General features: G+C 39.8%; 1 protein-coding gene across 1 annotated transcript; it reads right to left on the minus strand.

Annotated features, from left to right (window-relative positions):
• Positions 1-1,295: 1,295 nt before the first annotated feature.
• Positions 1,296-2,249, minus strand: LOC121457836 (olfactory receptor 13A1-like). The gene has a single exon (XM_041666868.1). It carries the CDS (start codon positions 2,229-2,231, stop codon positions 1,296-1,298), a length of 936 nt encoding a protein of 311 aa, XP_041522802.1. The 5' UTR covers positions 2,232-2,249.
• Positions 2,250-13,152: the final 10,903 nt, after the last annotated feature.

Consider the following 13,152-nt stretch of genomic DNA (forward strand, 5'->3'; position numbering starts at 1 on the left):
TGCTTCACAAAAGACCAAAGCAAAGAGCCAAGTGCCCATGGAGTGGGTCTTTTGAAAACATAAGACAGAATAAATGTTTTGAAAAAGTATTTTGGTTACAAAGATGAAGAACTAGTTAATACAAGATACTTGATTTATATCATAAGCCCTGGTGTGGTACAGCATTTAAGAATAAGGAAGTAAGCTGATGAAGGATGTGTTTAGTCTGAAAAGGATACAGCATCGCTTCAGCAGCAGTTGCTGCAGACGCTGCCCTTCCTCGGCTGAGCTGTCTCTCGGTTCCCATCCTAGCAGTAGCTACAGAGCCACTCCCCCTTCTTCCTTCCTTCTGCCTCCTCATTCTTGTTCTCAGAGGGTTTTAGCAAGGAGTCACTGATCAACACAAAAAAGACATTTTTTTTTTTTTGGCGTGTGCTTTTTACTTTGGTATTTTTGTCTTATTGACTTAGATTTGTTTTGTATTTTTGCATTTTGTTTAAGAGAGATGGTTGTTTCATGTGTAGGTAAGTACGTAGGTAGGATATGGGAGTTGAGGAAGAGGAAAGAATATGATGAAAATATGTGTATGGAAAAGTTTTACCCTAGCATTTTTATCTATGACCTATTTTTTTTTTGGTTTCCATTTATAGGGTAGAGAAAGAATTCCATTCTACTCTTTGAATTTATACATTTTTCTAGTTTCCCCAGACACATTGTGGGAAATAATTGATCTTTACCAGGAGTTCAGTTGCCGTCATTGTCGTAAGCAAGCTGGCTCACACATTTGAGTTCATTTTTGAAACTTAATCTGTGCTCCATAGATTGAGTCCCTCTTTCTCCATCCCACCTTTCACTTCCACAGCTCAGGGAGAAGCTGTGAAATGGAGGACCCAAGCCACTCAACTTTGGTATTCTCAAGACACTGTGGCGTTGCTTGTCCCTCAGGTTTCCTTATGAAGTTTAGATTCTTAGCTGTAGTTCTGAACAAAGCCCTGTGATGTTTGCAGGATGACAATGGATTAAGGGGCTTTGTTTCGTGACTGTCACCATTGTCACCCTCGGAAATCTTCCAGTCTAGGAAAATGGAATCTCCATTTAGGTAAACTTTAATCAGTAAAGAAAGCTTGGGTGTTTTGTTACATTGTCTCTAAGAATTTTGTTGTTTTTGAGGTTACAGTAAGTAGAATTGTACAATGTTTGCACCACAGAATATTTTTCTAAAACAGAAATAGGCACACCCCTGTTCCATGATGCTGTTACTGGGAGAGCATGTCTAGGAACAGCCCAGGCCAAGAGAACAGCCTGCACATCTCCACTTAATGTGAGAAAGAGGGCAAGAGCCTCCCCAGGGCTAGCTTGACATCCTTGTTCCTCAGTGTATAGATGAGGGGGTTCAGGGTTGGGCTGAGGACCGAGTACAGCACTGAAGTCACTTTGCTTCTTTCTGGGCTGTAGCTGGAAGCAGGACTGATGTAGGCACAGAACACAGATGAGTAGTACACACAGACCACGATGAGGTGGGAGGAGCAGGTAGAAAAGGCCTTCTTCTTGCCCTCAGCAGAACGCATGCGCAGGATGCTGGCGATGATGCAGCCATAGGAGAGCAAGGTGAGGAAGAAGTTGATGCCTCCATAAAAGGCATCTGCTATAAGAGTCATGATGCTATTCACATATGTGGAGCTGCAGGAGAGGAGGAGGAGTGGGGGGATCTCACAGAAGAAGTGGGTGATGACTTTGGGGCCACAGAATGACAGCCGTGCCATTAGACCAGTGTGGACAGATGCATTCAGAGCACAGATGGACCACACAGCCATGGCCAGAACCCCACACAGGTGTGGGCTCATCCTAGAGCTGTAGTGAAGGGGATGGCAGATGGCCACATAGCGGTCATAGGCCATGACCGTGAGCAGCAGCAGCTCAGAAGACAGGGACCATAGAAGGAAGAAGAGCTGGGCCATGCACCCCTTGAAGGAGATGGTGTTTTCCTCAGACACTAGGCCAAGTAGTGCTTTGGGCAGCACAGAGGAGGTGCAGACAATATCCATGGTGGCCAAGTTGCACAGGAAAAAGTACATGGGACTGTGGAGCCCAGTGCTGGAAGTGACCAAAGCAATGATGACAATGTTGCCTATGAGAGCCGATGTGTAGAGTGACAGGAAGCAGATTATCAGGAGAAGTTTTAGACCAGGGTTCTCTGAGAACCCTTCCAGCACAAACTCTGTCCCCATTGTCTGGTTAGGACTCAACATCATAGTGGAGAGTATCTGTTTCACCACTGTGTCTGTTGACATTTTACCACTTCAAAGTCTGGTTTCCAAACTCGATCATCTCAAAGTTCTCTGCTCTCAGAAAGGGAAGGAGTGAATGTATTTTATTCATGGCAGCCTCTTGTCCCTTGTTTTCTGTAGCACACTATTGGGAAATGACATTTATTTCATTTACTTTTTGTTTCCTATCTAGAAAGTTTCCCCATGTAGATTTGCATCAAGAGGGACATCTCCTCCTCCCTCATCTTGAGGATGAGAGTTGAGTGAAGCACCCTCACTCAGGACCTGCCTGTGCTCTACTTCTCTGTCACCTGCAAGCACCATGCTCTGCTGACAGTGCTGGAGACACGGCTGTGCCCTCCCCTCCACAGCAGGTATTCTTTACAAATGACAACTCTGATGAACATCCTGAGATGGCTCTTGTACATGCTTCACACCTGGCTTCCTGGCTTCTCTGATATTTGGAGTGGTTGATCTTTTATACATCTCAACCTGATAATTGTCATTCCCCATTTCCAAGAATCCATGTGTATTATGAATTTTACTTATTATGGCCTGTGACTTCTGATTTGGTTGTAACTGTCCTGACTCTATCCTACTTCAAATCTATATCCCTAGAGAGCATTTCTCAATACCCAGGCCTATAAACCCATAGTGCTTTTGTGGCATTTTTGTCTCAATGAATCACAGTAACTTCAAAGTCAGTATACACACAGCTGAAATCCTTGTCACTGTCTACAAATGCTTCTGTGTGGTTTAAATAGCCTTACATAGAAGTTCATCCTCAGTTACCCTGTGTTTCATTGCTTACCTATGGAGTTCCATCTCTTTGACTCATGGTTTTACCCTTAGGCGCTATACCTATGATAGGTTCTCAGTAGTTTCCTGTTCTATGAGCCAAGAATGTGTTCTACATCATCTTCCCCCTCTCACCCAATGGTCCTCAAAGTCTGTAACTATAGCTTTCCCAACATTATACCTCCTGTTCCCAATGTCTTCAACTCTTTCATAATTTCTGAATTATTTTTATTTCCAACATTTCTAATTTCCTCCTTCAGCACCCAAGAACTATAGAGCATGCACCTGAAGATAATTGGTCCTTGGCTCCCCAAATTCACTGTGTCTCTCCAGAGTCCTTCAGCAAATCACATTCTACAGCTTGGCATAGGAAATACATCTAACATCATCCATTAGGTTCCATAGTTCCTCCATGAGTTCATGTATGAACACACTCTACTCTTATTTATAAGCCTGTTTGCGGTACTTATTTGCAGCACTACTTCAGTCTTTTAAAATCACATTTTATCTCATATCTCTTTTCCATAGCAAGGCTCACAACCTATTTCTCATCAAGATAATAGAAAATGTTGAATTTTAAATATTTTATTTGCTTCCATTTCTAATTAGAGGTTTGCAAATATAGTATTTACCCTCTGCAATCATGTTGACAGTGTTATGTCTAACTATGTCTCTATCACCACTCTATTCTATTGCACTAGAGAATGTCAATATTTAGTCTGGTTGCAAGTGGTTCTTCAGAAACAGGATTGCAAAAGAGAATTCCTCTAATATTCTTGGCAGTTTCTGAATCTGGCTAGCTAATATGATTACTCTTGAAACTATGAAATACTCCCCTGATATTACTAATAATTTATGTGTGAGATTAGCTTCCATCCCTAGGGTGTACATCCCTCAGATTACAGGAAATGTGATCAAGATTGACCCTTGGTTGATCTAAAGGGAAAGATCTAATAATAATTGAAGCCTAATTGAAGTTATTGAATAATGAATAACATGTGCTATATGGCAAAATTCTAACACCAGTAGCACATCTATAAAAATCATATTGCATGGAAAATAACTAACCAATTTCTGAATAACACACCTAAGAAAAAATGACAGAGAAATGTAATAAATAGGGCAATTTGAAGACCTGGACACATGTCCATGCCCTTACAGACACCTATTGTATTGCAAACAAGTAGAAATACACACTAGAGAAAAGACCATTCTGGTCAAAGTGGAGTTACACATAGAAGAATGAAACTAGTTCCTTACCTCTCAACTTGTACAAAATTCAGCTCCAAGTGGATCAAGGACCTCAGCATATGACCCAATACCCTGAAAACGATAGAGTATAAACAGGGAAGATGCTTCAACTCAGTGTCACAGGAAAGGACTTTCTGAGTAAGACCATAGCTGCACAGGCACTAAGCTCAATAATTGACAAATGGGCCCACATGTAGCAATGAAGCTTCTGTGTGGGAAAGAACATCATCATGTAAGTGAAGAGGCAGCCTAAAGAATGGCAAAAACCTTTGCCAACTCTACCACCGAGAGGGTTAATATCCAGAATATACAAATAACTAAAATGTTTAAACAGAGAGAAAACAATCGAACTAAAAATGGGAAATGGAATTAAACAGAGAATTTTCAAAGCTGAAACACAAATAACTGAAAAACATTATAATTGTTCAATATCATTTGCCATCAGAGAAATCAGGTTAAAACTACTTTGATACTAAATCTTAGCCCATTCATGCTGGACAAGATAGAAAAAATAAGCACATTACTGTAGATGCAGCCAAGGATGTGGGGAAAGGGAACAATTGTTCATTCCAGTGGGTGTGGAAACTGGTACAACTACCATAGAAACCAGTACAGCGCTTCCTCAAAAAACTGGAAATAGATGCACTACATTTTCAGGTATAGCACTCTTAGGCATGCGCCCAAAGGACTATACCTCTTAATCAGGCGACTCTTGTTCTTCCATGTTCATTGTCGCTCTATTCACAGTAGCCAGGAAATGGAAACAACAAAAATATCCATCATATTAAGAATGGATAGTGAGCTTATTATACTTAAATACGGAACATTATTTATCTGTTAACAAAAATGACGTTATGAAGTTTATGGGAAATTGTAGATCTGGAAGCAATCAGCCTGAATGAGGCTACCAAGGTCCAGAGAGACAAACATTACATACTTCCTTTTACATGTGAATATTACCTTTTAAGCTTTAGATATAAATGTCTTAGGGCTACTATTGCTGTAATGAAACACCATTACTGAAGCAACTTAGGGTCGAATTGGTTTATTTGACTTTCAGTTCTACATCCCTCTTCATCGTTGAAGGAAGTCAGGACAGGAACTCAAACAGGGCAGGAACCCGGAGACAGGAGTTGATGCGGAGTCTGTGGAGAGCAGCTGGTTAATGATCGCTCCCCATGGCTTGCTCAGTCTGCTTCCCTATAGAATTCAGGACCAGCAGTCAAGGCATGACCCCATCCACTTATGGGCTGGACCCTCTCACATCAATCACTAATTTAAAAAAAAAAACTGCTCTGCAGTCTCATCAAACATCCAGTCTTACAGAGGAAACCATGATTAAGACCTCTTCTTTCTTTTTTTGTGGGCTCACCACAAAAAAGGATTAATAAATACCATAAATATAAAACATATTAAAACTTAAAATTTCCACAGTTTTTATCAATCCATACACATTAAAAGTTTTGTCTTTGTAAAAATCCAAAGTCTCTTAAAATCCAAAAAATCTTTTAAAGATTCAAAGTCTTAACATGGCTCTCTGAATTGACTAAGCAAGGCACAGATGAGTTCACAGAGACTGAAGCAGCAAGCACAAGACGTATATGGATCTACACCAGGTCCTCTAGGTAGATATGATATCTATTAGCTTAGCATTTTTATGAGACTCATGACTATGAGAAAGAGTTGGTCTCCGACTCTTCTGCCTGCTCTTGAGATTCTTTTCTTACTGTTGGGATGCTATGTCCAACTTCAATATGAAAAATTTTGCTACATCTTATATTTTATTTGCCATTTTTGGTTGTTATTTCTTAGAAGCCTGTTCTTTTCTAATAGAGAAGAAAAAGGGAGTAGAAATGAATGAATGAATGAATGGAAAGGGAGCTAGAGAGTGACTTGAAGGAGCAGAGGGAGGTGAAATTATAATCAGGATATATTGTGTGAGAAAAGAATCTATTTTCAATAAGATAAAAAATCTTTTAGCACATACTCAAAGGAAAAAAAATGAAGAAAAAAAAAGAAAAATTAAAGTCTACCAACTATGGGCTCCTATAAAATAAAAATGAAGCCAAATACTTTTTTACTTCAAGAGGGAAGAACCAGGGCACAGTCACAATTCGAGTAGAGCAAAATCACACTCACTAAAACAGTCTAAATAATTCAATGATCATGTCTGGGATTATTCACAATCTTCTGGGCTCTCTTCACTGTGTCAAGCCTCCACTTCTCTTTGTGATCCCTTCAGTCCTGGGGATTCAGCAGCCACCGAGGCTGCACCATTCCCAATGGCCTCTCCTGGCTGCTCACAGTGCTCTGCTGCATTTATCCCCTATGGCCCTTAACGCCTCCAGAACCATCAGCACTTGGTGACCTTAGACCACTAAGTTCGGCTGCCAATAGGAAGGTACCTTCTGTGTGCAACACTTTCAAGAGTGCTTCACCTCACTGATGTTGGTTTCCAAGGCTGATTCTTCAGCCCCAGGTGACCAGCATCCATTGTCCCAGGAAAGGAAAGGTTTTATTTCAGTGGTTCCAGTCTTTTGTTAATTCCAGCCATTTCTTCAGCTCCAGCTAACCAGACATTACAGCTTCTCCACACAAAAGGCCCAGTAGCGTTTTTGCTTCCCTCTGAGACTTCACAAGTCAGGACTCCATCGTCTACACTGCTCTTGTCTTCTAAACTCCTACAGTATTGAAAGCTATTGAGGTTCAGCCAGTCTCAACGCCCTCTCAGGGCCCAGAAAAACCTAGCACCAGCAGGATAGGGTCTGAGGTGAGAAAAGAATCTCTCACTCAATATGCTTTGTGCCATTTTTTTTTATTGAGCTCCCACGCTGCAAAGTTTCCAGATAATACACACACAGACACACACACACACAGACACACATACACAGACACACACACACATTTCTCTGGTAATTGCAAAGTTACAGAGCTTGAATTTCTCAGGGTTATAAAGCAAGTAAGAGCTGTCCCGAGTGACACTGTCAGCATCTTTATGGCCTTGGGGAAGCATGGTTAGAAGGACATGCAAACCCCTTCCTTAAACGTACCTTGAAAAGTATAAAGAAGGATTGCGTTCACTTTTTTCTTTTTTTAATTAAAAGATTTTTTTCCATTTTGCTTACCAACCCTAGTTCACCTTTTTCCCCTTCCCCATTTCCCCCATCTACTCCTCAGAGGGGGTAAGGCCTCCCTTGGGGAGTCAACAAAGTCCTGCATACCAAGTTGAGGCAAGACCAAGGCTCTTCCCTCCCCCCACCAAGGCTGAGCAAGGTATCTCATCATAGGGAAAGGGCTCCAAAAAGCCAGTTCATGCACCTGGAGTAAGTCCAAATTGAGACTGGCTAGCACACTGAAGGGGAGCTTTGTTCTTGAAAAACAGTGTGAAGAAGATTAGATGATCACCATGGCCATGAATCTGTGATGGGCAAAGGCTGAATTAGACACAGGACTTTCACACTGTAGCAGCTCCTTGAAGAGTATGTGCCTCTTCATAGGAAGAGTACAAACTTCACCCTGTGCTCCTCACTAAGTGGTAAGAGTTGCTGCTTCTCATCAGGATCAAACAGGCATCCCTTGCGGAATATCATGGAGAAGCCTTGGTATCTGTACTATCGTAGAAGATAAACAACAGAGAGAAGAGGTTGTTGGGAACTCACTTTGGTGGATGATGTCTGCTGGACTGGCCAGCTGGAGCATGCCACATACTGGTGTATACAACAGTCAAATGCAGAAATTTTTCTGTGGGATATTTTGCATTCATGACAGAGAGGAGAATGATACTTCTAGAAAACCATAGGTCAATAATGAGTCTTCTCATAATGATGTGTTTAATAAACAATATTTTGATGCATGGCATTCCTATTGGCATAGCAGACAATCCTATCTGTTTTAGATATGGTATTGCCATACAGAGGGAAAATAATTAATTTGCTTCCCAACTGTTAACCCATGCACACTGTGAAGCAGAGAGAGGAGCTGCATCCGCTTGAGCACTCTTCCTATAATTTCATCATTCTCTTTTGAGCATTAAACTTTTATTGCTAGTGTGTCCAGTTGTGCCTAAGTGGATGTGGAAGAATCTAGGATCCAGGTGGGGAGTTTGTGGGAAGCAAATTCCCTACGGCTACAGGGGCCTGTAACTTAGCTCTCAGCAAGACTGAATTGAAAACCTTCAGAATCTGAGCTTCAACTAGGAGTAATGCTGTTGAGAATCCTCATTATGTTCAGAAAATGGAGTGTCTGCTGATCCCATGGTCTATCCATAAAATTGGTACAGGAAGCTCCTACCTTACATCCCTGTTATCACAGTCTTCCCTTTATTGGTTTGGCCATTTTTCTGATGCTTAAGGTCAGACATAAGAAATTGTTTCTGTAGGTGACTTCCAGTCATGGCAGCCAAGTTCTGCAACAGACAGGGCAAGGCTAACACCTATAGGCTTGGATGATGTTTTTAACTTCACGGAAGGTGAAGGTCACTCCTGCCACAGAACAGCATACTCTGGACAACAGGACAAGAGAACGCCTTCTGTGGCACTTTCTCACAATTCTTTGTAAAGCATGGCCAAACAAGACAATATTTATGTCTTCTCTAGTCATCAAAACAGATTTTAGATTAATCTAAATCTGTTGGTTTCATTTCTAAGTTAGTGTGAGTACTGGGTGATGAATGAGATCTGGTTTTGAACGTAAGACAACAGACATAAATAATCTCTTTGATCATAATTAGAAGCTAGATATTCTACTGCTTATACAGTGGAGCATAAAACCAAATCATCTTCTGTTCTTTGAGCCCAGCACTCTTTATTAAATTTAGGATTCATTGAAAACACGACTATATTGTACTTCTGTCTCTCTGTGCTGATTTCCCAAAAACTGGGACAAATGTCCCTTTCACAATGAGATATCTTTTTGCTTGAGAGTTCCATTATTAGCCTGAAGAATTACATAGTGGACTCAATCCTTCACTTACCTTTCCCTGTACCAGTGTGTTGAGGTGATAGGTGGGTTCCACAAAGAGAACATGGCTGAGCACAAACCCTCCTTTCCTGCAAGCACCAAGTCTTCAGGGTCCCTCTGAAGCTCACATCTTTCTTTGTGTAGAGGTCACTGACCTTCAGAAATACCTGTGATTTTCTGAGACCAGGGCAGGTGTTTGTCCTGGTGCCTCTTGGGATAGAAACTCAAGGAGAAAGCTCTTAGGATCAATTAAAGAAAACTCTTGGCTTCATGACTCAAATTCCCTGAAGACTGGTGTGGAAGAGGGTGGTCAGGGAAGTCTTCTAGTGTGGGTAGAACAGTTCATCCCCCATAGCCTTTCTTCAACATTCTGGATCTCCCAGAATGTCTTGGTATTCTCATGTTCTATGTGGAAGGTCTCACCATGGTAGAAGAGGATTCTTATGTATTCTGCTGAGAGTATTTTATCTGGATTTGACATACAGACAATGGGGTTATTCTAAGTATGTTTTACTTTCTTTGCTTCCCCTTCCCCTTCCTACATCCAAGGCTTCAATGTATTGTTATGATTTCATGTTCCTTCAACACTAACATTCTGTTTGCTACATTTTTAATCCCTGAGAATATCCATACAGATAGCATTATACAGACAGAACAAGTTTTATCTAGTAATATAGATGAGTATACATATATATATGCATTTAATATAATTAGCAAATAAAAAGGGGTCATGAATTTGGAGAAGAGCGGGGGATGGAAATATGGAATGGTTTTGAGAGAGGAAGGGTGGGAAGAAATATTTTAATCAAATTATAATCTCAAAAAATTTCAAAGAAAAAATTGATTCAAAGTTTCATATGTCATAAAATCCTTTATAAAGGAAAACATAAATAAAACCAAATTGATTGTGATTGTTAATTGAAATTTTTTTCACACAAAGTATCCTGGTTTGATTTCCCCTTCCCATACTCCTCTCAAATCCTTCTTACTCACTCAACTCCATGCCCTTTCTTTCTCCCTGTCTTTAGAAAACAAAAACAAAGCAACAAATCAGTAAAAAAGAACAAATACAAGAAACAAACACACATGACCCAAATCCATAAAAACACAAAATCAGAAGCCATAATATACAAGCAAAAGGCCAGTAAACAAAAATTACCCAAGCAAAGAAATAGTAGAAAGTATACAGAAATATCATTGAGCTCATTTTATCTTAGCCATGCACTGCTGGTCATTGGGCCCGCCTATCAGTGGGGTTTATACACATAGTCATACTCTACTGTTAAGAATGAGTTTTCCACTGAGAATTCAAGAACAATTGCAGTGGGTTTTTGATCCTACTGCACGTACTGGCTTTGTGGGAGCCTAGGCAGTTTGAATGCTCACCTTACGAGACCTGGATAGAGGTGGGCAGTCCTTGGGCTTCCCACAGGTCAGGGAACCCTGATTGCTCTTTGAGCAGATGAGGGGGGGGGACTTGATCGGGGGAGGGGGAGGGAAATGGGAAGCGGTTGTGGGGACGAGGCAGAAATCCTTAATAAATAAATAAATTAAAAAAAAAAAAGAATGAGTTTTCCCTGAGTGTTTCAGGGTCTTTCACTATTTGTATGTTGTGCAGTTGAAGGTTTCTGTATTTGTTCCTATGTACTGCAGGAGAAAGCTTCTCTGGTGATGGCTGAGTGAGACACGGATCTATGAAGACAGAAGAATGTCATCAGGAGTCATTTAATTGATACTTTTCTTTTCACAGAAGTGCAGTGTTTGATATTCTCCTTGGTCTATGACCTATTTAGTTTCAGGTTCTTAGCTATGTGAGCAGTGTCAGGCATGGGTTCCATTTCATGGAGTGGTAGTTAAATCCATTTGGATAATGATTGGTTGCCCTTGAGACGGTTGTGCCACTGTTATGACAGTTTATCATGCAAGCAGATCACCACTGCAGATGGAAGGGTTTGTAGCTGGGAGGTATTTCCATTTATCATGAAAATTTCATTATTTCTTATTTATTAACACCTGGAAATGTCTCATTATGTAAATCTACCACTAATTTTATACATTCACCAATTCATAGACATCACATTCCAGTTTCTGGGATTTATGAATAAAATAGCAATGGCATGGATTGGCAAGCATCTCTATAGTAGAATGCACAGTCCTTTGGGTATATGCCCCCAAATGGTAAGCTGGACCTTGATCTTCCTAAGGAGCCACCATACTGATTTCCACAGTGGCTGTTTAAGTTTGTACTACCACCAACAGTGGATGAATGTCCCCTTTACACTACATTCTCACCAGGTTGAGCTTTTATTTGTTTTATTGATCTTAGCTACTGTGACTGGTATAATATGACATCTCAAAATAATTTTAATTTGCATTTTCTTGATGACCAAGGATGTTGAACATTTCCTTATGTATTTCTCATCCATTTGTGTTTCATCTTTTGAGAACACTCTGTTTAGTTCTATACCAATTTAAAATTGGGTTGTTTTCTTGATGCCCAGGTTTTGAATTCTTTATACATTTTAGATATTCGCCCTTTATCAGAGGTGCTATTGGTAAAAAAAAAAAATCTCTTTCCGTTCTGTTGCCTGCCACTTTGTATGAATGATGGTGTCCTTTTTCATACAGAAGCTTTTTGGTTTCATGAGGTCCCATTTATTAATTGTTCTTCTTAGTGTCAGTGTGTGTCTTGTTCAGAAAATCTTTTCTGTGCCAATGAGTTCAAGACAACCCCCCACTTTCTTTTCTATCAGAATCAATGTATCTGGCCTGATGTTGAGTTTTATTCAGTACAGGGTGATAAGGATGGATTTACCACCACCCTTCTAGGTGGAGCCTTCCAGTTTCAGCGACATAATTGGCTAAAGATGATGGTTTATTTCTACTGTGTATTTCTGGCTTCTTTATAAACTATCAGGTATCCATAGGTGTGAGGATTTATGTCTGTATCTTCAACTTGATTATATTGATCAATGTGTCTATTTTTAAATATCAATACAATTTTGTTCTAATTACTAAAGCTCTGTAGTACATCTTCAGATCAGGGATGGTGATATATATCAGCAATCCTTTTGCTTTTCAGGATTGTTTTAGTTATATTTACTTATTTATTTATTTATTTATTTATCTGTTTCTATATGAAACTAAAGATTGTTCTTTACCATTTGGTGAACAGTTGTGTTGTAATTTTGATGAGGGCTGCATTAAGTCTACAGACTGCTTTTGATAGGGAGTCCATTTCATTCTATCAGTCTTGCCTACCCAAGAGTGTGGCACACATTTTCATCTTGTGATATTTTCTTCTGTTTCTTTCTTCAATGTCTTAAAATTTTTAATCATATAAGTCTTTTACTTGCTTGGTCAGATTTACCCCAAAATATTTTAAAAATGTTATTGTGAAAGGTATTATTTTTCTGATTCCTTTCTAGTACATTTGTCATTTTTATATAGGAATGCAACTAATTTTTATGCGTTCAATTTGTATCCTTCTACTTTGCTGAAAATGTTTATCAGATATAGAGGTTTGCTGATGGAGTTTTTAAAATTGTTTTTATTGAGCTATATATTTTTCTCCACTTCCATCTCCTCCTCCTCCCTTCTCTCTTTCTACCCTTTCCCATAACCACCACATGCCCAATTTACTCAGGAGATCTTGTCTTTTTCTTCTTCCTACTTAAATACATGTATGTTTCTCTTGGGGACTTCTTTGTTGCCTAGGTTCTCTGGGGTTGTGAATTGTAGGCTGCTTCTTTTTATGCCTAAAAGCCACTTATGAGTGAGTACATATTATATTCATCTTTCTAGGTCTGGGTTACCTCACTCAATATGTTTTTTTCTAGATTTATCCATTTTCCTGCAAATTTCATGATGTCATTGTTTTTTTTTAACCACTATGTAG

The sequence above is a fragment of the Microtus oregoni genome, unplaced genomic scaffold, assembly GCF_018167655.1.
Source record: "Microtus oregoni isolate MIOR12 unplaced genomic scaffold, Mior012 000016F_ref0000370, whole genome shotgun sequence".
NCBI lineage: Eukaryota > Metazoa > Chordata > Mammalia > Rodentia > Cricetidae > Microtus > Microtus oregoni.

Bases quoted from the DNA above. Each gene is read 5' to 3' on its own strand.
- LOC121457836 (XM_041666868.1), bottom strand. From the start codon at position 2,231: ATGATGTTGAGTCCTAACCAGACAATGGGGACAGAGTTTGTGCTGGAA.